The sequence below is a fragment of the Cherax quadricarinatus genome, chromosome 56 (assembly GCF_038502225.1).
Source record: "Cherax quadricarinatus isolate ZL_2023a chromosome 56, ASM3850222v1, whole genome shotgun sequence".
Classification (NCBI taxonomy): domain Eukaryota; kingdom Metazoa; phylum Arthropoda; class Malacostraca; order Decapoda; family Parastacidae; genus Cherax; species Cherax quadricarinatus.
In genome coordinates, this window is record NC_091347.1 from 19,384,707 (window position 1) to 19,410,838 (window position 26,132).

The following is a 26,132-nucleotide window of genomic DNA, read 5'->3' on the forward strand; positions in this document are numbered from 1 at the left end:
TTAGCATACTCTGTGGCAAATGGTAGAACTGGAAGCTGTTATTTTCTTTATTTCTTCTAACCTCAGTGTTGTATTTTCTCCTTAATCTATGGTAGAAAACCACCAGTAATCATAGCACTGAATTCTTTTACTGATATTGTGATTTACGTTATGGTACTTTTTTAATGCAAAACATTGCATTATTCATATTATTAAGTGGCTAATTCTTTATTTAATATAATATTATGTAGACAGTAATTATAAAGCATGATGGAAAATGGTAGGAAATTTCAGACTGTCAATAAGATCTCGTCTGTGTTGAGGAGAATAAGGTGTAGAGGACACTGTCAAAGGGAAGAGAAAAAGGAGCCAGTGTGGAATTGTATTGATATAATTAAATTTTTTTACAGCTACAGTGAGTAAATATTATGGTAAATATAAAAGAATATTATTGTATGAATATAAATATAGGTACTGTACTGTAAAACATTAATAAAATACACTCGAGATGTATCTGATGCCATATAATTAAAATTCTATGATTATTTAGAGATTTAGCACTTAATGTCAGTATGATGCCTCATAACCTTACGTAACATGATTTTTATGCTGTACGTATACTTTACAACAGGATAAGGACAACAGAAACTGGTGAGTATCATTTTTATTTTACATTTGATTTCTAATTGTTGGCTTTTAAATTATTCTCTCAGATTTTCATGGTTGCTTTGGTTAGCTTAACCATAAGTTCAGATGGCCTTTACCTTCCCCCAGTCTTCCTGAACTGATGGTGCTTGACTGTACACTATATATTATAATAATGTGTAAGGATATTATATTAGTCGGCATATTACATCTGAAAAAATAGGAGAAAAACGAGTGGTTGAAAATCAGTGGACATAGCGCATGCATCACTGTGCAGTATAGCACATTCATCACTATGTAGTACGTATAGCAAATGCATCACTATGCAGTATTGCATCCGTTTTAGTTCATTCAAATTCTGACAATAAATTTTACATTTTGAATGTTCTCAAAATGTAGAAATTTTCAGAACACATTATTTACTAAATCTCTAGCCAAATTTGTTAAGAAAAAAAAATGTTGAATTCTGAACAATTTTCTGAAGTGAGAATTCCAAAGTTTAACCCTTAAACGGTCCAAACGTATATATCATTCTCTCGCGTAGTGCCCCAAACATATATATAGGTAGTAGGTTGGTAGACAGCAACCACCCAGGGAGGTACTACCGTCCTGCCAAGTGAGTGTAAAACGAAAGCCTGTAATTGTTTTACATGATGGTAGGATTGCTGGTGTCTTTTGTCTGTCTCATAAATATGCAAGATTACAGGTACGTCTTGCTACTTCTACTTACACTTAGGTCACACTACACATACATGTACACGTTTATTTATACACACTCATCTGAGTTTTCTTTGATTTTATCTTAATAGTTCTTGGTCTTATTACTTTTCCTTTTATATCCATGGGGAAGTGGAATAAGAATCTTTCCTCCGTAAGCCATGCGTGTTGTAAAAGTCAACTAAAATGCCGGGAACAATGGGCTAGTAACCCCTTTTCCTGTAAAGATTACTAAAAAGAATAAGAAGAAGAAAATTGTCAAAGTGGGAAGTCTGAATGTGCGTGGATGTTGTGCAAATGATAAGAAAGAGATGATTGTGGATGTTATGAATGAGAAGAAACTGGATGTCCTGGCTTTAAGTGAAACAAAGCTGAAGGGGGTGGGAGAGTTTCAATGGAGAGGAATAAATGGGATTAGGTCAGGGGTTTCAAATAGAGTTAGAGCTAAAGAAGGAGTAGCAATAATGTTGAAGGATAAGCTATGGCAGGAAAAGAGGGACTACAAATGTATAAATTCAAGGATTATGTGGAGTAAAATAAAGATTGGATGTGAAAAGTGGGTTATAGTAAGCGTGTATGCACCTGGAGAAGAGAGAAGTGTAGAGGAGAGAGAGAGATTCTGGGAAATGTTGAGTGAATGCGTGGGGAGTTTTGAATCAAGTGTGAGAGTAATGGTGGTTGGGGATTTCAATGCTAAAGTGGGTAAAAATGTTATGGAGGGAGTAGTAGGTAATTTTGGGGTGCCAGGGGTAAATGTAAATGGGGAGCCTTTAATTGAGCTATGTGTAGAAAGAAATTTGGTAATAAGTAATACATATTTTATGAAAAAGAGGATAAATAAATATACAAGGTATGATGTAGCACGTAATGAAAGTAGTTTGTTAGATTATGTATTGGTGGATAAAAGGTTGATGGGTAGGCTCCAGGATGTACATGTTTATAGAGGGGCAACTGATATATCGGATCATTATTTAGTTGTAGCTACAGTTAGAGTAAGAGGTAGATGGGAAAAGAGGAAGGTGGCAACAACAAGTAAGAGGGAGGTGAAAGTGTATAAACTAAGGGAGGAGGAAGTTCGGGCGAGATATAAGCGACTATTGGCAGAAAGGTGGGCTAGTGCAAAGATGAGTAGTGGGGGGGTTGAAGAGGGTTGGAATAGTTTTAAAAATGCAGTATTAGAATGTGGGGCAGAAGTTTGTGGTTATAGGAGGGTGGGGGCAGGAGGAAAGAGGAGTGATTGGTGGAATGATGAAGTAAAGGGTGTGATAAAAGAGAAAAAGGTAGCTTACGAGAGGTTTTTACAAAGCAGAAGTGTTATAAGAAGAGCAGAGTATATGGAGAGTAAAAGAAAGGTGAAGAGAGTGGTGAGAGAGTGCAAAAGGAGAGCAGATGAAAGAGTGGGAGAGGCACTGTCAAGAAATTTTAATGAAAATAAGAAAAAATTTTGGAGTGAGTTAAACAAGTTAAGAAAGCCTAGGGAAAGTATGGATTTGTCAGTTAAAAACAGAGTAGGGGAGTTAGTAGATGGGGAGAGGGAGGTATTAGGTAGATGGCGAGAATATTTTGAGGAACTTTTAAATGTTAAGGAAGAAAGGGAGGCGGTAATTTCATGCACTGGCCAGGGAGGTATACCATCTTTTAGGAGTGAAGAAGAGCAGACTGTAAGTGTGGTGGAGGTACGTGAGGCATTACGTAGAATGAAAGGGGGTAAAGCAGCTGGAACTGATGGGATCATGACAGAAATGTTAAAAGCAGGGGGGGATATAGTGTTGGAGTGGTTGGTACTTTTGTTTAACAAATGTATGAAAGAGGGGAAGGTACCTAGGGATTGGCGGAGAGCATGTATAGTCCCTTTATATAAAGGGAAAGGGGACAAAAGAGATTGTAAAAATTATAGAGGAATAAGTTTACTGAGTATACCAGGAAAAGTATACGGTAGGGTTATAATTGAAAGAATTAGAGGTAAGACAGAATGTAGAATTGCGGACGAACAAGGAGGTTTCAGAGTGGGTAGGGGATGTGTAGATCAAGTGTTTACATTGAAGCATATATGTGAACAGTATTTAGATAAAGGTAGGGAAGTTTTTATTGCATTTATGGATTTAGAAAAGGCATATGATAGAGTGGATAGAGGAGCAATGTGGCAGATGTTGCAAGTTTATGGAATAGGTGGTAAGTTACTAAATGCTGTAAAGAGCTTTTATGAGGATAGTGAGGCCCAGGTTAGGGTGTGTAGAAGAGAGGGAGAATACTTCCCGGTAAAAGTAGGTCTTAGACAGGGATGTGTAATGTCACCATGGTTGTTTAATATATTTATAGATGGGGTTGTAAAAGAAGTAAATGCTAGGGTGTTCGGGAGAGGGGTGGGATTAAATTATGGGGAATCAAATTCAAAATGGGAATTGACACAGTTACTTTTTGCTGATGATACTGTGCTTATGGGAGATTCTAAAGAAAAATTGCAAAGGTTAGTGGATGAGTTTGAGAATGTGTGTAAAGGTAGAAAGTTGAAAGTGAACATAGAAAAGAGTAAGGTGATGAGGGTATCAAATGATTTAGATAAAGAAAAATTGGATATCAAATTGGGGAGGAGGAGTATGGAAGAAGTGAATGTTTTCAGATACTTGGGAGTTGACGTGTCAGCGGATGGATTTATGAAGGATGAGGTGAATCATAGAATTGATGAGGGAAAAAAGGTGAGTGGTGCGTTGAGGTATATGTGGAGTCAAAAAACGTTATCTATGGAGGCAAAGAAGGGAATGTATGAAAGTATAGTAGTACCAACACTCTTATATGGATGTGAAGCTTGGGTGGTAAATGCAGCAGCGAGGAGACGGTTGGAGGCAGTGGAGATGTCCTGTCTAAGGGCAATGTGCGGTGTAAATATTATGCAGAAAATTCGGAGTGTGGAAATTAGGAGAAGGTGTGGAGTTAATAAAAGCATTAGTCAGAGGGCAGAAGAGGGGTTGTTGAGGTGGTTTGGTCATTTAGAGAGAATGAATCAAAGTAGAATGACATGGAAAGCATATAAATCTATAGGGGAAGGAAAGAGGGGTAGGGGTCGTCCTCGAAAGGGTTGGAAAGAGGGGGTAAAGGAGGTTTTGTGGGTGAGGGGCTTGGACTTCCAGCAAGCGTGCATGAGCGTGTTAGATAGGAGTGAATGGAGACGAATGATACTTGGGACCTGACGATCTGTTGGAGTGTGAGCAGGGTAATATTTAGTGAAGGGATTCAGGGAAACCGGTTATTTTCATATAGTCGGACTTGAGTCCTGGAAATGGGAAGTACAATGCCTGCACTTTAAAGGAGGGGTTTGGGATATTGGCAGTTTGGAGGGATATGTTGTGTATCTCTATACGTATATGCTTCTAAACTGTTATATTCTGAGCACCTCTGCAAAAGCAGTGATAATGTGTGAGTGTGGTGAAAGTGTTGAATGATGATGAAAGTATTTTCTTTTTGGGGATTTTCTTTCTTTTTTGTGGGTCACCCTGCCTCGGTGGGAGACGACCGACTTGTTGAAAAAAAAAAAAAAAAAAAAAAATGTTTCCTTTATCATTCATTCAACATTGGCATGATAGGCCTGAGTCACATAGACATGAGAGAATGGGTGTGCACCATATGAAAAAAATTGGGGATGCTTGGGTACCACATGCTCTTTTTTCCTATAAAAAGACGATTTTTTTTTTCTCAAAATATTCGGGGCACTATGCGAGAGAACATATACATGTATATACGTTTGGACCATCTAAGGGTTAAATATTAAAATATTGGTCATTTTTATTCTTTAACAAATCCTGTAAAAGTTTGGAATTTCTAAAAAAAAATTTTTTTTTTTGTAATGTATTGTATTAATAAAGCTGAAGTTCCAAATTTCAATTCTGAAACTCTCTCAGATTCTGAATACTGCATTAGTTAAAATGAGAAAGATGTCCAGTTTCTACGACAATACATTCAGAATTTTCTATAATCCAAACTCCGTGCATGCATTATTCCGCAATAATAAAATCATTAAAATACATGTACTATACTAGTTAACCCTTAAACTTCCAAACATAGAGCTATGTCCACATGTGTAAAGGGCTGGACGTAGATCTACATCTGATTTTACATGCTTTCTTGTGTAAAAAAAAAAAAAGTAGATCTATAATCAGAGTACCTGGAGTACCTTGAGAGAGTTCCTGGGTCAACGCCCCTGCGGCCCGGTCTGTGACCAGGCCTCCTGGTGGATCAGAGCCTGATCAACCAAGCTGTTGCTGCTGGCTGCACGCAAACCAACGTACGAGCCACAGCCCGGCTGGTCAGGAATCGACTTTAGGTGCTTGTCTACACATGTGGACGTAGAGCTACATTTGGACAGCTTAAGGGTTAATGTGAATTTTTACTTGCAGTCAGTTACAAAAATTACAAAATGACATCAACAAAGCAACTATGAATGGAGATCAGCTTTAGCACTTTCTAATACATTAAAAAGATGTTAAATCCTGTACTGTACAAAATTGTCGAGTAAATTTTTTGTCTTATACTTTTAGCAGATATACAGTACATATGGTATCAAAAAAATTTATTACCAAGAATTTAAATGGTTAATTGAATCTGTGTACAGTGGTACCAGTGCAGTATTGTAGTGATGGGTCAGGTTTATTTGCTGAAGTATAAGAGCCATAAAAGTTTTTTATCAGAGAAACTTCAGTTACACTTCCCTTCCTTAGATCAAACCTGATTACCTTACATTTCCTAAGAGCTTTATGATCCCCTATTCATTTAGTGTCTCCCCATGAAAAACCATAATAATAATAGCTATAAAAAAATAAAATTTACCGTGAAAACATAAGCAGGTCCTGCACAATAAACTGTATATAGACGTGTTAAAAAAAAAGATGTACGAAAGTGAATAAAAATAATACAAGAAAAAATATAAGTCCAGTTGAAGTAAAGGGTAATACTGTAGTCTATAAAGTAAATGTATGCAAATAATGGCTGAAAATAAATAATGACATTAAATACTGTACGTACTGTATTGTATAATATTAAAAGTTTAAAATTTGAATAACAATATGGAGTTATTTTTATAAAATAATGTGCCATTCACTGTTGTCAATGTATTTTTATGAGGGCAAAAATAATCCATTTTAATGAAAAAATATTCCAAAGTCAGGGACATATGTATATACGTAATATGCATGTAGTTTCTTTTTGTAAAAACAATGCATCAATTCCTAGAAACCGTATGACTTACAGATTTTGCACTCGACTATAAATAATAATAAAGAAAAACAAGACGTGGTACAGTACTGGGGTAAATGAATGATGATCTTGGTCAATATTATTGTAAATGATAGCATTTCTAGATAACTGTTGCTTCAGCATAAAGAAGTTCCCCAGATGAGACCGTGACTCCCTCAATATGCATGGTAATAATAAACTGAGGGGTATTAAGAACTTAAGAATGATAAATAGGGAATGTAGGTGGGGCTTATATTGTCAAAGCAAGCCTCAGAGAAAGTCGATGTTTCAGCATTTCTGCTGTATGTTATTTAACATTAGTGTGTAGCTGTTAACATTATTATCTTGCACTATTCCCATGTTATTTATTTGAATTTAAATGAACCCTTTGTTGTATTTACTATCATGTTTGCTTGTACTTTAATATTTTAAATACGTATATGAGATTTATATTACTCTCCAGATGTGCACTATTTTATTATAATTGTCTGTTATAACATTTAATATATCAATACAGTATTTATCTCTCCAGATTTTATGGTATTTATACTGTGGCCATTTTGTTAAATTTCTATAAAATTCATTCATTATTGTAATGTAAAAGTTTAAGGATTAATATTACTGGTTTATTCAATATAATTTTTGTTGACAACTTTGGTAACTTCAAAACTGTTATCAAATTATGACTGAGTTGCTTGCCCCTTATTTTCTCTACAGTTGTTCTGCAAGCAATATAGTTTTTCATGCTTTTCATAGCCTTTCTGCCTTATAGCAATAGATGACCTCAGTGGGTTTAATTTATATTTGTACACAATACCCTCAATTTGATGAACAAGACATGTGCAAGACCTGAGTATATTAATGAAGATTTGCTAACCAGTGGCTTTTTTTTTCAATTTAGTACAGTGATTATAAACTGAAGATCATGGAGTATGGAATAAATCCCTCAGACTTCATAGGTGTTCAGTCCCTTAGTCTTGAGTTTTCATCAAGACTTAGGCACTGAACACTTATCATGGCTGAGGGACTGATTACATCTTCGTCTCTAGTTTATAACCTCTCTACTGATTTGAAAAGGCCACTGGGGGGTAAATTGTCTTCATGAAAGATACCTAGGTCTTGCACTTGCATTTTATTTATCAGTATTATAATTATCAGACATGTTGAGCAGCATGTAATTTTGTGCCTGTTACATTTCTTCTCTTGCTGTATGGTGATCTTACTCATTTGGCATATTTTCTATTTCATTGCTATCCTTTTCCTTGGATTGAATCTGATTGCTTCCCATTACCCCTGGTACTATACTACCTCTATGGGCTTAATACTGAATGTATAGTTCATAAATTATGGAGCTGCATTAAACCCACAGGGATCATACATTCCCTGGGAAAAGGAAGGGAATTGGGGACACTCAAAGGAAAGTTGAGATAGGTCCAATTTCAGTCTGACATGTTTCAGTACAACCTTCACAAATAGAATTTGTAACCCATTCATAAATAATTAATATTAATCAAATTATTAATGTTTTTATTTAAAAGTTTACATTTTGTTATAACCAATCTTTATAAAAATTTAAATACAATATTAACAAGTTGAATAAAATGCATGTCCAACACTTCTCTAAAGCTGAAATGTCTTGCCTAGACAACAAGTTCACAAGAGACAGCAGAGTAGGAGTTTTGAGGTAATCACACACTCAATCTTGGAAGGTGGTAACCAATCCCTCAAGTTTGAGGCAAAGGCCTTTGACCAGACCTCGTATATATGTACAAGGTCTTTCTGCAGGCCTCTGATTCAGGCTTGAGGAACTGATCACCTCAAAACCACCACACTAACTCTTATTATAATCAGAGAAAGTGCTAAACCTAACTCTCTAGTATTATATTTGAATATAAATAATAAAGCCTACTGCACAGGTGAATCATTTCAGCAATAAAGATACACTAGTGTCTGTATAATTGCATTTATCACAATGATCTGACATTTGCACATTCAAGGGTTTTGTACACATCTCTATGTACATGTGTACAAAATTAAATATAAACTCTGTGAAAGATGGAACTGAAAGCTTCTCAATGCATTTCAACCCCTCAAGGGGTCAAAATGCATAAACAGGCATCACCCTCTTGAGGGACTTATGCCAATGAGTTCTTGATCCAAGGAACCCAACTCCCACTTCCTTGTAATGAACCTGATGCTTCCTATTTTCACAAGCAATGTATGACCCCCCTATGGGTTTAGCACTCCCTCCATGAAGATATATTTAGGGGAAAAGGCTAAACCCATAGGAGTCGTACAGCCCTTGGGATTGAGAGGCAATCAGGTTTAATCAAAGTAATGGAAGGACAGGTCAAATTCCTTTGATCAAGAGCCCCTCACCAACATCAAGGAACCTCCCTGAAAGAGAAGCTTTGAGCTCCAACATTCATTTTCAGTTATTTCAATTCCTTTAACCATAATATAGTACCATTATGGTCATAAATACTGTACTCAGAAACATATACACGATAGGTATAATGGAGATACTTTACCTCCTGAAACATGAAGTCACTTCAATAAATTTAGCCATTCATACACCACATACAAATTATTGTTCAATCTTCCTTGTGCGCGTACATATACTTTTGACTAAGAGCACGGCTCTTCATGATCCGAGAAATAAGTGATGGGGCGAGTGTGTGCAGAATGATGGCAAGCCGGTGAGACAAGGGAGCCAACACTAGTTCCTCGTATCCATTTATCAAACTTCCAACGATGTGTTCAGCAACCTTTTCTGGGCTCATGCCAGAAGCTGTAGTTGCATCCATGGCTAAAAAAAATATGTAGAATATTGCCTTAGATGTTTTAGAACTACAAAATTGTGCATCCAAAGTTAATTTCCCCCCCCCCCCCAAAAAAAAAAAAAAAAGTGCCAGAGCATGAGAATTTAATTTTAGTTTTAGAAAAATATCCATGCCTTTAAAAGACAAAATTTTCAAGAGATTCTTGAAGGCAGTGCGTTTTTCCAAGCATGGGAAAATAATGGAACATACTGGCAACAATAATAAAAAAAAAAAAACCTGCAGAACAAGCTTTTATTAGGCAACTTTTTATCTTTTGTATGACTTGATAAAGATCTTAAAAGATACAAAATTCATGCAATATACACTCCTGGGAAGGAAGAGGTGATGAATGGAATTATCTTGGGTTAGCAAAGCAGAGAGGTGTACTGGACAATGTTAAACTATCATCTGGTTTCTGGCTGGCATGGTTAGGTTAACCCTAGCTAAAGTAAATGCACCTTTTTGTTTCATAGTGGTCTGTGTACTATACTAATTAAAGCAATTTCCATATAGCCTCCTTATTTGATGAAAAGTATGGCATCTTACAAAGCCATAAGGTTTGAATGGTTATCCTGGTGTTTATCCTGTTAACAAAAAGAGGACAACATTACTGCCAGAACATACATTATTCACTGTGGTTATAATAAGCAGTACATTAGCAAAACTGTGTAATCCAAATGCCAGAATTAAGGAACTTCAATACACTTGTAGAACCACCAACAATACCTGCATAGTTCATTGGGATAAACATTCACACCTTATGGCATGGCAAGATACTAAAATCAAAGCAACATTGCTAGATGTGTGGAAACTGCTTTAATATACTGAACAGAACCAAGGTGCATTTAACCTAGCTAGACCATGGGCTCACATCATACTATAAAGACATTCTTGGCAAACACACTGACTAGAAACCAGTAGACAGTGCTGTCGATCCAAGATTCATCACGCTCCAATGATTTCATTCACCCCATTTCTCTTTACCTCCCAGGAAAATATATCGTATACATTTTGTATCTTCTGTATGATTTGGAAAAGATCTTAGTAAATTAAAATGTTGTCCCAATAAAAACTTGTTTTGCACAGTGTATCTTCTCGCACAGTCAAGTGATACAGCAGAGCTGCTACTCTTTAAACAGACTGAAAAGTGTCACTATACAATGTAAATATATCAAAATACTTTAGTCAATAAATTAAATTTTTTGAAACCTCTGACAAGTGTGCTGCCAGCAATAACTTGGCTAATAAGGAGTACTCGAGCCACTGATAACTATACTGCAAAATTTTTGACTGACAAATATTTGCTGTAATAATGCCTATGAGAAGTGGCTAGATACTGTATAGATGCTGAATCCTCAGCTCTTATGTTAGGTAGTAAAAGGGCACAAGAGCATATGGTATCCAGCCAGAGATTAACTTATAAGCTAACAGCAGCATTCAATTAATATTCTACAGTCTGAGGGCATATTAACATTTCAAGGAACAAGGGTCCCAATCATCTGGGTACTTAATGTAAAATTTGTTGTCTTATATACCTAATTTCTTTTTTTACTGCTAGTCATCTTCCACCAAGGTAGGGTGACAAGAAAAAGAAGAAACACTTTCACCATCATTCATTCTATCACTGTCTTGCCAAAGGTGTGCAGATACTATAGTTCAGATGCCCCTTCAAACTGCAAATATCCCTACCTCTCCTTCAGAATACAGGCACTGTACTTTCTGCCTCCGGGACTAAAGTTCAGCTAACTGGTTTCCCTGAATCCCTTCACAAAATGTTGTCTTGCTCACATTAGCAGCTTGTTTAAGTATCAAAAACCCTTTACCTCTAGTCATTCCTATCTAACATGCTTACACACCTGTTGGATGTCCAAACCCATTGCACACATAACCTCCTTTACCCCCTCTAACCTTTCCTAGGGTAACCCCTACCCTGCTTTCCCTCCACTACAGATCTATACACCCAAATCATCCTATTTTTCTCCTCTAAATGTCCAAACCACCTCAACAACCCCCTCCTCAGCCCTCTGGATAATACTTTTAGTAACTTCGCACCTCCTCCTAAGACTTTTTTTTGCACAAAATAATTTAACCTAATGAAACAACATTTCAACACCACATGAAAAATTTGAATGCAAGATATGCCAATCTCGGTTTTACTTACTGCCGTATAATGAGCCATCACCAGTAACAGCATTTAAAGAAAGATTTGTCGAGATATATCCTGGGCTGACAACAGTTACGAGCACTCCACTATCAGCAACTTCAGCACGCAGAGAGTCAAAGAAGCCCTGCAGAGCATGTTTTGAAGCTGTGTAGCATGACCTGAAAGTAAATGAAAATACAGTACAGAATGTATTTGTAAACTTTAAAAAATTGTCAACAAAAGATGGAGATATGATAACCACACACAATATCATAAGAGGACACTTTTTGCTATTGTAGACTGAGAAAAGAAAAATCCTTATTGCATTTGTTTTTATTAATTAAACAATCAAAGTAGGCACTACCTACATACTGTACAAAGTAGAGACAAGTGACAGAAATAACAAACAAAAAAGGCACTGGAGCAATACACAAGAATGGATCAAAGTAGAATGACTTGGAGAGAGTATAAATCTGTAAGGGAAAGAAGGCGGAGTAGGGGTCATCCTCGAAAAGGTTGGAGGGAGGGGGTAAAGGAGGTTTTGTGGGCGAGGGGTTTGGACTTCCAGCAAGCATGTGTGAGTGTGTTAGATAGGAGTGAATGGAGACAAATGGTTTTTGGGACCTGACGAGCTGCTGGAGTGTGAGCAGGGTAATATATAGTGAAGGGATTCAGGCAAACCGATTATTTTTATATAGCCAGACTTGAGTAATGGAAATGGGAAGTACAATGCCCATACTTTAAAGGAGGGGTTTGGGATATTGGGAGTATGTTATATATGCTTCTAAACTGTTGTATCTGGGCACCTCTGCAAAGACAGTGATTATGTGTGAGTGAGGTGAAAGTGTTGAATGATGATGAAAGTATTTGGTTTTGGGGAATTTTCTTTCTTTTTGGGTCGCCCTGCCTTGGTGGCAGACGGCCGACTTGTTAAAAAATAAATAAATAAATAAATAAATAAATAAATAAATAAATATATATATATATATATATATATAATATATATATATATATATATATATATATATATAATATATATATATAATATATATATATATATATATATATATATATGGAGGCAAAGAAGGGAATGTATGAAAGTATAGTAGTACCAACACTCTTATATGGGTGTGAAGCTTGGGTGGTAAATGCAGCAGCGAGGAGACGGTTGGAGGCAGTGGAGATGTCCTGTTTAAGGGCAATGTGTGGTGTAAATATTATGCAGAAAATTCGGAGTGTGGAAATTAGGAGAAGGTGTGGAGTTAATAAAAGTATTAGTCAGAGGGCAGAAGAGGGGTTGTTGAGGTGGTTTGGTCATTTAGAGAGAATGGATCAAAGTAGAATGACATGGAAAGCATATAAATCTATAGGGGAAGGAAGGCGGGGTAGGGGTCGTCCTCGAAAGGGTTGGAGAGAGGGGGTAAAGGAGGTTTTGTGGGTAAGGGGCTTGGACTTCCAGCAAGCGTGCGTGAGCGTGTTAGATAGGAGTGAATGGAGACGAATGGTACTTGGGACCTGATGATCTGTTGGAGTGTGAGCAGGGTAATATTTAGTGAAGGGATTCAGGGAAACCGGTTATTTTCATATAGTCGGACTTGAGTCCTGGAAATGGGAAGTACAATGCCTGCACTTTAAAGGAGGGGTTTGGGATATTGGCAGTTTGGAGGGATATGTTGTGTATCTTTATATGTGTATGCTTCTAGACTGTTGTATTCTGAGCACGTCTGCAAAAACAGTGATAATGTGCGAGTGTGGTGAAAGTGTTGAATGATGATGAAAGTATTTTCTTTTTGGGGATTTTCTTTCTTTTTTGGGTCACCCTGCCTCGGTGGGAGACGGCCGACTTGTTGAAAAAAAAAAATATTTAGATTTAGAAAAGACATAGGTAAGTACCCCTTTTCAGAGTTGTTGTTGCATGGAACAGTCTTCCAAGTAGGGTAATGGAGGCTAAGACTTTGGGTAGCTTAAAAAAGAGATTGGACAAATATATGAGTGGGAGGGGCTGGGGTTGATTTGTGTCTGGGGTATAGAAGCAAATTCTTGTGTAGCTTTGGGAAATGGCAGAACAAATACATGGGTGGTTTTTGATAAGGACCAGCCTTGTATAGGCCAGTAAGCCTGCTGTAGTGTTCCTCCATATTTATGTTATCTAGCGAGGCAGCACTGAATGAGTGATGATGTTTCCTTTTTTGGGGAGGTCACCTTGCCTAGGTGGGTGATGGGCAATGTGATAAAAAGAAAGTACAACCACACAGTCAAAATAAAACAAGCTCAGACATGAAGTTATTTTTAACCTTAGCTTCTTACCTGTATGGTATCGCAAGTTTTCCCTGAACACTGCTCACAGCCACAAGGTGACCTGATTTTCTCTCCACCATACTTGGAAGGATAGCTGTAAAAGTAAAATATAAAACAGAGCCAGATTAAGATTTTGTAGGCTGCTGGGCTACAGGCACTGTGAGGCCCCCAGTGATATTTTTAAAAGGAAAATGTTAAAGAAATATTAAATTTATTTTTACAAGGCTAACCACAATTAAAATTCAAACATTTGCTTTGTGTGATTTCTTGGAAATAAATTATGAACACTTTTCACTTAATCTCTAGAGGCCCTCCAGCTGGTAGAGAACCCTGGGCTGTAGCCCCTAAACCCATGCCTTAATCCAGCCACGAATATGACCACATGAAAGAACTTTCAAGCACTTTTCTGCTTTAATAATCAACATTTTCAAGGAACACAGTGTTACTTGATACATCACTAAAGCACTTGCAATTTGTTTCTCTTACATTGTGATCAAATTGCATACTAAGACACCATGTGCATAATAAGCCAAGAAAGTCTAATAAGTCGAACTGCCTTAAAAGGAAATTCAGGTTCTATCTTGTAATGGTGGATATATTTACATAAAATAATGTGACACAAGATGGAAAATTATATGGAAAGGAGATGTAAATTCTGACCTCAGATCCCTCTTCACAAGATAGGGGTTATTTAAGGTCAAAATGTACAGAACATTACATTCTATTTTTTTTTTTTTTTTTTTTTGTTCATGTGGGACTTACCTTTCCATATAAAGAAATGTTCAGAGAAATGCCCAGAGAATTATAAAAGCTTAATGTAACATGCACTCACCAACATAACTAACCTTTTGTTAGAGCAACCTGGCCAAAATAATTTACAACCATCAGCTTTATATCAACACTGATGTCAGTGTCAATGGCTGCGCCTCGAAATGAAATGCCAGCGTTGTTGATAAGGACATCAATATGTCCATGGGTTTTGAGGAGGTTATCGACCATCCCTGGAATGCTGTTTATGTTCTCCAGATCCAGTTTTACGATAGTAGGAACATGCAGCTCTGGAGGCTGAAATATATTTCATCATTATTATTTTGCTATATGGCTTTCTTATTTAATTACTCATTACTTACTATGAATACCAAAAACATACTGAAGTATTACCTTATAGGTTTTCAAGAGTATTTCCTTCAGCTCGTTCAGTTTATCTGTATTACGTGATGCAAGAATCAATCGAGCACCACGTTTATACAGGGCATGTGCTATGGCTTCTCCAAGACCAGAACTAGCACCAGTAATCAAAACAACCTGCAGGAGTAAAAAATGAATATACAGAAATATTAAAGGCAGGTGGAGATACAGTTTTAAAGTGGTTGCTGTAATTGTTCAATATATGCATCATAGATGGTAAGTACCTGAGGGCTCACAGAGAACATGCACAGAATAATTTTATCATGTATAGCTCTTACATAATGAATTAACAAAAATCTTGCAGCCTTGAGCTATGATTATAACAGAAGACTTATTCAAAAAGTAAATTAGAAATGTTTTGTAAACTAATAAACATAAGAACATAAGAAAGGAGGAACACTGCAGCAGGCCTGTTGGCCCATACTAGGCAGGTCCTTTACAATTCATCCCACTAACAAAACATTTGCCCAACCCAATTTTCAATGCTACCCAAGAAATAAGCTCTGATGTGCAAGTCCCACTCAAATCCAACCCCTCCCACTCATGTACTTATCCTACCTAAATTTGAAACTACCCAAAGTCCTAGCCTCAATAACCCAACTAGGTAGACTGTTCCACTCATCAACTACCCTATTTCCAAACCAATACTTTCCTATGTCCTTTCTAAATCTAAACTTATCTAATTTAAATCCATTACTGCGGGTTCTCTCTTGGAGAGATATCCTCAAGACCTTATTAATATCTCCTTTATTAATACCTATCTTTCACTTATACACTTCGATCAGGTCTCCCCTCATTCCTCGTCTAACAAGTGAATGTAATTTAAGAGTCTTCAATCTTTCTTCATAAGGAAGATTTCTAATGCTATGTATTAATTTGGTCATCCTACGCTGAATGTTTTCTAACGAATTTATGTCCATTCTGTAATATGGAGACCAGAATTGAGCTGCATAATCTAGGTGAGGCCTTACTAATGATGTATAAAGCTGCAGTATGACCTCTGGACTTCTGTTGCTTACACTTCTTGATATAAATCCCAGTAATCTATTTGCCTTGTTACGTACGCTTAGGCATTGCTGTCTTGGTTTAAGGTTGCTGCTCACCATAACCCCCAAGTCCTTTTCGCAATCTGTATGGCTAAGTTTTACATCGTTTAACTTATAAGTGCTAGGGTTATGGACACTCCCGAGCTTCAGAACCTTGCATTTATCTACACTGAACTGCATCTGCCACTTATGCCACAATATGCAAGGTTGCAAAAAACAATTTTATCATAAACACTATGTTCTTAAAACATTTCATGGTACAGGTCTCCCTCCACATTCGCGAGTTCCTTTTTAGCTGGCTTCGAACATTCGCGAATGCCCAGCCACCCAATCATAATGTGTATATACAATATTTTATGATGTTTTCGTGTGTTTTATGATTGTTCGAGGTTCAACAGGTTAAGGAAGCAGTATTGTTTGGCTAAGTAAATGTGGAGGGAGACCTGCACATGTGAAGAATTAACTTTTATAAGTGTGATAAAAAATAAGGTCAATATGAAAATACTGTACTATACAAAGGTTTTTTAAGTCTTGGCTAAAAAAAAATAGTTATACACCTACAAAGTCTATATGCAAGACAAAAAAAATAAAACGTGTCCACTGATGGGAGATGACTGACAAATATTAAACCTACCAACACTACAATAAATCCAAATGATGTACTGCCAGCAACAGTGAAAAGACATGGTGAACAAGCTTTTGTTGGGACTAAAACAAACTTTGCTCTGAAAATAATACAGTATATATAGATACAGTATATTCTCCATGGGGAAGTGGAACAGAATTCTTCCTCCATAAGTTATGCGCGTTGTAAGAGGTGACTCAAATGCCCCTTCTCCTGTATTTTTTTTTTTTTCTCAACAAGTTGTCCGTCTCCCACCAAGGCAGGGTGACCCAAAAAGAAAGAAAATCCCCAAAAAGAAAATACTTCCATCATCATTCAACACTTTCACCTCACTCACACAATCACTGTTTTTGCAAAGGTATATATATATTACTGTATATATTATATATTACTGCAGGTAGTAGGTTGGTAGACAGCAACCACCCAGGGAGGTACTACCGTCCTGCCAAGTGAGTGTAAAACGTAAGCCTGTAATTGTTTTACATGATGGTAGGATTGCTGGTGTCTTTTGTCTGTCTCATAAATATGCAAGATTACAGGTACGTCTTGCTACTTCTACTTACACTTAGGTCACACTACACATACATGGACACGTTTATTTATACACACTCATCTGAGTTTTCTTTGATTTTATCTTAATAGTTCTTGGTCTTATTACTTTTCCTTTTATATCCATGGGGAAGTGGAATAAGAATCTTTCCTCCGTAAGCCATGCGTGTTGTAAAAGTCAACTAAAATGCCGGGAACAATGGGCTAGTAACCCCTTTTCCTGTAAAGATTACTAAAAAGAATAAGAAGAAGAAAATTGTCAAAGTGGGAAGTCTGAATGTGCGTGGATGTTGTGCAAATGATAAGAAAGAGATGATTGTGGATGTTATGAATGAGAAGAAACTGGATGTTCTGGCTTTAAGTGAAACAAAGCTGAAGGGGGTGGGAGAGTTTCAATGGAGAGGAATAAATGGGATTAGGTCAGGGGTTTCAAATAGAGTTAGAGCTAAAGAAGGAGTAGCAATAATGTTGAAGGATAAGCTATGGCAGGAAAAGAGGGACTACAAATGTATAAATTCAAGGATTATGTGGAGTAAAATAAAGATTGGATGTGAAAAGTGGGTTATAGTAAGCGTGTATGCACCTGGAGAAGAGAGAAGTGTAGAGGAGAGAGAGAGATTCTGGGAAATGTTGAGTGAATGCGTGGGGAGTTTTGAATCAAGTGTGAGAGTAATGGTGGTTGGGGATTTCAATGCTAAAGTGGGTAAAAATGTTATGGAGGGAGTAGTAGGTAATTTTGGGGTGCCAGGGGTAAATGTAAATGGGGAGCCTTTAATTGAGCTATGTGTAGAAAGAAATTTGGTAATAAGTAATACATATTTTATGAAAAAGAGGATAAATAAATATACAAGGTATGATGTAGCACGTAATGAAAGTAGTTTGTTAGATTATGTATTGGTGGATAAAAGGTTGATGGGTAGGCTCCAGGATGTACATGTTTATAGAGGGGCAACTGATATATCGGATCATTATTTAGTTGTAGCTACAGTTAGAGTAAGAGGTAAATGGGAAAAGAGGAAGGTGGCAACAACAAGTAAGAGGGAGGTGAAAGTGTATAAACTAAGGGAGGAGGAAGTTAGGGCGAGATATAAGCGACTATTGGCAGAAAGGTGGGCTAGTGCAAAGATGAGTAGTGGGGGGGTTGAAGAGGGTTGGAATAGTTTTAAAAATGCAGTATTAGAATGTGGGGCAGAAGTTTGTGGTTATAGGAGGGTGGGGGCAGGAGGAAAGAGGAGTGATTGGTGGAATGATGAAGTAAAGGGTGTGATAAAAGAGAAAAAGGTAGCTTACGAGAGATTTTTACAAAGCAGAAGTGTTATAAGAAGAGCAGAGTATATGGAGAGTAAAAGAAAGGTGAAGAGAGTGGTGAGAGAGTGCAAAAGGAGAGCAGATGAAAGAGTGGGAGAGGCACTGTCAAGAAATTTTAATGAAAATAAGAAAAAATTTTGGAGTGAGTTAAACAAGTTAAGAAAGCCTAGGGAAAGTATGGATTTGTCAGTTAAAAACAGAGTAGGGGAGTTAGTAGATGGGGAGAGGGAGGTATTAGGTAGATGGCGAGAATATTTCGAGGAACTTTTAAATGTTAAGGAAGAAAGGGAGGCGGTAATTTCATGCACTGGCCAGGGAGGTATACCATCTTTTAGGAGTGAAGAAGAGCAGACTGTAAGTGTGGTGGAGGTACGTGAGGCATTACGTAGAATGAAAGGGGGTAAAGCAGCTGGAACTGATGGGATCATGACAGAAATGTTAAAAGCAGGGGGGAATATAGTGTTGGAGTGGTTGGTACTTTTGTTTAATAAATGTATGAAAGAGGGGAAGGTACCTAGGGATTGGCGGAGAGCATGTATAGTCCCTTTATATAAAGGGAAAGGGGACAAAAGAGATTGTAAAAATTATAGAGGAATAAGTTTACTGAGTATACCAGGAAAAGTATACGGTAGGGTTATAATTGAAAGAATTAGAGGTAAGACAGAATGTAGAATTGCGGACGAACAAGGAGGTTTCAGAGTGGGTAGGGGATGTGTAGATCAAGTGTTTACATTGAAGCATATATGTGAACAGTATTTAGATAAAGGTAGGGAAGTTTTTATTGCATTTATGGATTTAGAAAAGGCATATGATAGAGTGGATAGAGGAGCAATGTGGCAGATGTTGCAAGTATATGGAATAGGTGGTAAGTTACTAAATGCTGTAAAGAGCTTTTATGAGGATAGTGAGGCTCAGGTTAGGGTGTGTAGAAAAGAGGGAGAATACTTCCCGGTAAAAGTAGGTCTTAGACAGGGATGTGTAATGTCACCATGGTTGTTTAATATATTTATAGATGGGGTTGTAAAAGAAGTAAATGCTAGGGTGTTCGGGAGAGGGGTGGGATTAAATTATGGGGAATCAAATTCAAAATGGGAATTGACACAGTTACTTTTTGCTGATGATACTGTGCTTATGGGAGATTCTAAAGAAAAATTGCAAAGGTTAGTGGATGAGTTTGAGAATGTGTGTAAAGGTAGAAAGTTGAAAGTGAACATAGAAAAGAGTAAGGTGATGAGGGTATCAAATGATTTAGATAAAGAAAAATTGGATATCAAATTGGGGAGGAGGAGTATGGAAGAAGTGAATGTTTTCAGATACTTGGGAGTTGACGTGTCGGCGGATGGATTTATGAAGGATGAGGTTAATCATAGAATTGATGAGGGAAAAAAGGTGAGTGGTGCGTTGAGGTATATGTGGAGTCAAAAAACGTTATCTATGGAGGCAAAGAAGGGAATGTATGAAAGTATAGTAGTACCAACACTCTTATATGGATGTGAAGCTTGGGTGGTAAATGCAGCAGCGAGGAGACGGTTGGAGGCAGTGGAGATGTCCTGTCTAAGGGCAATGTGTGGTGTAAATATTATGCAGAAAATTCGGAGTGTGGAAATTAGGAGAAGGTGTGGAGTTAATAAAAGCATTAGTCAGAGGGCAGAAGAGGGGTTGTTGAGGTGGTTTGGTCATTTAGAGAGAATGGATCAAAGTAGAATGACATGGAAAGCATATAAATCTATAGGGGAAGGAAAGAGGGGTAGGGGTCGTCCTCGAAAGGGTTGGAAAGAGGGGGTAAAGGAGGTTTTGTGGGTGAGGGGCTTGGACTTCCAGCAAGCGTGCACGAGCGTGTTAGATAGGAGTGAATGGAGACGAATGATACTTGGGACCTGACGATCTGTTGGAGTGTGAGCAGGGTAATATTTAGTGAAGGGATTCAGGGAAACCGGTTATTTTCATATAGTCGGACTTGAGTCCTGGAAATGGGAAGTACAATGCCTGCACTTTAAAGGAGGGGTTTGGGATATTGGCAGTTTGGAGGGATATGTTGTGTATCTCTATACGTATATGCTTCTAAACTGTTATATTCTGAGCACCTCTGCAAAAGCAGTGATAATGTGTGAGTGTGGTGAAAGTGTTGAATGATGATGAAAGTATTTTCTTTTTGGGGATTTTCTTTCTTTTTTGGGTCACCCTGCCTCGGTGGGAGACGACCGACTTGTTGAAAAAAAAAAAAAAAAAAAAAAAATTACTCTAATTTAAAAAGAGAACCTTTTGTTTTTCTTTTTTGGCCACCCTGCCTCGGTGGGATATGGCCAGCGCGTTGAAAGAAGGAGATATACTTTTACATAATCAAACAAACTTAATCCTTGCCAGTACAGGAGGGGGCCCAAGTTTACAGTGTGTCACTAATACAAACATTTCAATTTATACCAAAAAAATTTGTTTATACAGCTCCTGATTCACTATCATTGCCTGAGCTCCTGGCTGGCTGGCTGGCTGGGCATCCACACATCATTTTCTTTCTCTTAGTTTGTTTACATTCTCCTTGAGTGCTGCCTCTCTTTCAGTTCTGTCTTGACACTCCAAAGTTTCAAGTATTTTCAAGTTATTGCACATTTTATATTATACTCTTTTTGTGTTAAGGATAGTCGTGATGAAAAGACAAGTCATAAGGCTCTTACTTTAAATGCACTGATAATTGTACTTACATGTACAATGGTACTGATAATTGTACTTACATGTACAATGTACTGATAACTGTACTTACATGTACCTGTACCTAAATAAACTTACACACTATGCTGGTATGCAGGTACAATAAAATCACTATATGGCATTGTTAGCAAGAAGCAGCAGCTATGCCAGGTGAGGAAGAGGAAGTGGTATGTAGTGCTTGACCATTCTCTAGGATGCAACCCGCAACAACTGACAAAATCCCAGGTACCTTTTACTGAATGTTAACAGGTAGTGGGTTTAAGTAGACTTACCCATATGTCTCGACTTATTCATACCTACAAACAAAGTTTATTTCTTTGCAAGGTTACATCGAGATTATGAAATTACAATACGTAATGGGGTACAGTGCAAAGAGAGCCACTATCATGCCTAGGCATTATGGGCAGACTTAATTTAATGGGTTTAGCATTTAATGTGAATACATATAGGGTAATAATCTGAATAATGAAAGTTTTTTAGACAATGTTGCAATGGTGCCCCAACACTTGCATAACTTAAAAATTTATAGTTTTGAACACAATTTTAAGGCACAGTCATTACTACATAAAGACTATGAACTGAGAGTTAAACAGGGACATCTAATAAAGAGGAGCCAGGTCAAAAGGCCACCACTTGGAACTCCATGACATTTTTTCTGTTAACTGAGTGACACTGATTAATAGAATTTCACATAAAAGAACTGTTACTCCATCAATTATTAGTAAAAACTAGAGGTGGCTATTTATCTCCAGAAGTAAATGTCTTAACTCAGAAACAGCCATTAATGATTAAACTAAAAAATAGGTAAAGAGAATAATAAATAGTGAGGGAAGGTATGGGGGTAGCTGAAGATAGAAATGTAGCATTTATTGGAAAGAAAGCATACTGACCGAAGACAGTAACCAGTAATCATCAATGGAAGACAGTAACTATCAACAGAAGAAATGCAATTATCAATATAAAAAAGTAATGGTAACCATTTTTAAAAATAACCACCAGTTCAAATGAACAAACAACGAATTTAAACTAACCTTTCCACACAAAGCCTTTTCACCAGAAAAGGCTCGATACATCACCACCTGAAGGACTCTATACACGAGTCGTACTGCAACAATTGGTCCCATCACAGTCAGAGTTGCCCATCCTGCCACAAAAGATGTTGCATAAACTTCACTGCAAGTGATCATCATATGAGCAGTCTATTAACAATTTGTATAAATTATTAGGTTGTCATCCTGTAACTAAGACACCAGTAAAATAACGAGTTATGGTATAAGGAACGTAGAAACAAATTTAGGAGCACCATCTCTAACTGCTTTGGAGACAGATGAGGGTTCCATCTTAAGGAGAGTTGTGCTGAGAGGGTCCATGGTGATGGCTTCCTCCGAGGTATGTTTCATCTTCAACTGAGTTCTCCTCAGTCATGATCCCCATTTTATATCAGACTAAGAGGCATGAGTTGACAAATCACTTTTTCTCCAATCGTTTCTTCTGGGTAAAGTGGTAACAGATGATTTTTCAAACCCATAACCTAGAATTCCAAGGCAGTCTTGCTTTTACAGTACATATTCATAATACTGTGTAGAATTTTTTTTTTTTTTCCAACACGTTGGTCATCTCCCACCGAGGCAGGGTGACCCAAAAAGAAAGAAAATCCCCAAAATGAAAATACTTTCATTATCATTCAACACTTTCACCTCACTCATACATAATCACTGTCTTTGCAGAGGCACTTAGATGTGACAGTTTAAAAGTCAACCTCCAAACTGCCAATATCCCAAACCCCTCCTTTAAAGTGCAGGCATTGTACTTCCCATTTCCTGGACTCAAGTCCGGCTAACTGGTTTCCCCGAATCCCTTCACAAAATATTACCCATTTATTATGGCAATTACTGTAGATGCTTATCTAGCATCTTTTTAATTCTGACAACTCATTCACCTCACAAATTGAGTGTCCATGGTTTGATCCCTGGCATAGGTGGAACAATAGGCATATTTCCTTACACCTGCTGTCCCTGTTCACCTGGCAGTGAGTAGGTCCCTGTGTGTTAGTCAACTTGTCGTGGGTCACACCTTGGGGGACAAGATTGAAAGACCCCAATGGAAATAAGACAGACAGTTCTTGATGACACACTGACTATTGGATTATCCTGGGTGGTTAACCTTCTGGGTTAAAAATCCAAACAAATCTTCTTATAGGATTATTCAAAATACTATAATACGTACTGTCATCCTGTAACTAAGAAATTTTTAAGATCCCACAATTGCTAGATACCTTTTTAGCTATCTACAGTTAGAGTACATTCTACTGTCTTGGATGAACTTTATTTTAGTAGTTAATACATATGCATAATATAAAACTTAATACCAATAAAATCAAGATTACATTTAAGCAGTCTGAGGCACATGAAGAATATTTACCTATAAACCAAGGTATTGAACTCCATACAGCAAGGTTACGCGTGTGTTTGATAGCTCTGCCTAGGGATGCAACCCATTCTGTGTGACTACTAATGTTTTTCATCTTGCACATGACAGATTAACTTTATAATCTTAATTCATCCTCATCTGCAAAATAAAGAAAACAAATATACATATGAACAAATCACATCAACACATGATAAGGAAGAGAATACACAAATTGAGCATATAACTACCTATCTTAAGCATCTCTGATGCACCAACCTGATGGAAAAAAAAAAAAACAGTATTTTCAAAACATTAACCTTATAAACTTTCCTTATGTTTGCATCCACTGCTATTTTATGCTATCATTATTCCAACAACCTGAAGAACAGTAATTGCTTTATAAAACTTTTTATACTTTAGTTAAGGCCCACTGACTACACAAGAGCCATTTAGACTGTAATCCACTTACATACTACTAAATTAATTTTACGGACAAGGTCAGCAACTGCAAATACACGTTTGGTGCTCAAAACAAAAACAATGATTGTTTTTGTCAGTATTTAAAAGAATTTTTTTTTCCATAAATTATTAAAACTTTGCAGTCCAGTTCCTGGGCCCATTATGTGCCTCTGTAATCTTTTGACTACTGCCCACAAGATGGGTATGGGGTGCTTAATAGGGATATTTAACTAACAAACCAGTTCCTTGGAGCAAGAGCTCTTTACCAGCCTCAAGAAACCCCTTCCTAAGGATTTTTTTTCATAATAAGATGCACATATCTGAAAGATACAAATACATAAAACTTCATTTTTTAACACACCGGCCACCAAAAAACTAAATTTACTTTCAATCATTTAATGTGACTAATAATATATCAATAATCTCTTAGCCAAAGTTATAACAAAATTAAAATAGTAATCACTGATGAAAACAAATATAATTAGGTGGCCCGGTGGCCTGGTGGCTAGAGCTCCCGCTTCACACACGGAGGGCCCGGGTTCGATTCCCGGCGGGTGGAAACATTTCGACACGTTTCCTTACACCTGCTGTCCTATTCACCTAGCAGCAAATAGGTACCTGGGTGTTAGTCGACTGGTGTGGGTCGCATCCTGGGGGACAAGATTAAGGACCCCAATGGAAATAAGTTAGACAGTCCTCGATGACGCACTGACTTTCTTGGGTTATCCTGGGTGGCTAACCCTCCGGGGTTAAAAATCCGAACGAAATCTTATCTTATCTTATCTTAAAGACCCATAACATAGAGTAAAAGGATCCACAGGTCGGTTGGTAGTGACTCGGCTCACACACTAAGTGTCTGTGTTTCAATCCCCGGTACGGGTGGAAACATTGGGCATGTTTCCTTAAGACACCTGCTGTCCCTATTAACCTAGCAGTAAATAGGTACCTGGGTGTTAGCTGATTGGCGTGGGTCACATCCTGGGGGACAAAATTAATCTAAGTTGACCGAAATGCTCTGCACAACCAGCAACTTTCTATATAGTATATTGCTGATGTCAACTATGGCCTGTAAAAGTTGTATCATGTACTTGTAGAAATAAAGATTATATCATTATTATTATCTTCTACATATGTAATATGTCCATAATAAAGACTAAACAATCTTATCACTATTATTATTATTATAATTACGTATTCACAAGTTATAAATTATGTATGAGAGTATATGGTTGGCCCTGATCATGGAAATATTTCATTATTTGGCTGTACATGTCAAGCTATGAAAACTTTGTGATCCAGTTCCTGGACCCATTATATGCCTCTGTAATGTTGAGGCACAGTTCCTGGACCCATTATGTGTGTCTGTAATGTTGAGGCACAGTTCCTGGACCCATTATGTGTGTCTGTAATCTTCTGACCACCCACACCATAGGTATCTGGTGCATAATAAATACGTTAAACTAAACTAACTGGTTTCTCATAAACTAAATCTAAATTTTTCAAGCATGTTTCTTAACAATAAACACTTGCTTAATACAAACGGCGCAAAAATTAAAAATAATAGGTAAAAAAAATTATTTCGTTTATACTAAATAAAAGGTCACTAACCTTCCTTAGCTTCCTTCCTCTAACCTCAGAAAATTATCGTTCCATAACATATTCTGATTTTATTCTTTACTTCGCCATTCCCCAATATTCACCTAAAGTGACAATTATCTTGCAAACCACTCAGCATATATATTAAAGATTAAATAATGTATTTCCACCAGAAAAGACAACAGGTAAAGGACTCCAATGGGCCACTTTGTCTAGTTTTTTTTGGGAGGGGGATTTCCCAAGTTCTCTACACATACGCTGCTATGTATGATAATCTATGTAACTATGTATATACCTGAATAAACTTACAAACAGCCTACCTCCCCTAGAGTTCACGAGGTACTGAGGACCTCCACCTCCACCAGTAACTTCACTTACAATGTAAACAATGAGTAATTGTGACGTCATGGTCGACA

At 37.2% G+C, this 26,132-nt stretch overlaps 1 protein-coding gene across 3 annotated transcripts; it reads right to left on the reverse strand.

Moving 5' to 3' along the window:
* Positions 1 to 8,756: 8,756 nt before the first annotated feature.
* LOC128700805 (dehydrogenase/reductase SDR family protein 7-like) lies at positions 8,757 to 26,110 on the reverse strand. Of its 3 annotated transcripts, none has more exons than XM_070097144.1 (8): positions 26,026 to 26,110; positions 23,674 to 23,820; positions 22,284 to 22,396; positions 14,992 to 15,135; positions 14,676 to 14,895; positions 13,840 to 13,924; positions 11,551 to 11,711; positions 8,757 to 9,376 (listed from the first exon to the last, which is right to left on the reverse strand). In XM_070097144.1, exons 2-8 carry the CDS (start codon positions 23,783 to 23,785, stop codon positions 9,162 to 9,164), a joined length of 1,050 nt encoding a protein of 349 aa, XP_069953245.1. In that variant the 5' UTR covers positions 23,786 to 23,820; positions 26,026 to 26,110; the 3' UTR covers positions 8,757 to 9,161. The 3 variants fall into 3 exon arrangements, with proteins under 3 accessions (XP_069953245.1, XP_069953246.1, XP_069953247.1); XM_070097145.1 differs by having other exon boundaries at positions 26,037 to 26,104; XM_070097146.1 differs by lacking the exons at positions 23,674 to 23,820; positions 26,026 to 26,110 and adding an exon at positions 22,556 to 22,693.
* Between the last annotated feature and the right edge of the window lie 22 nt (positions 26,111 to 26,132).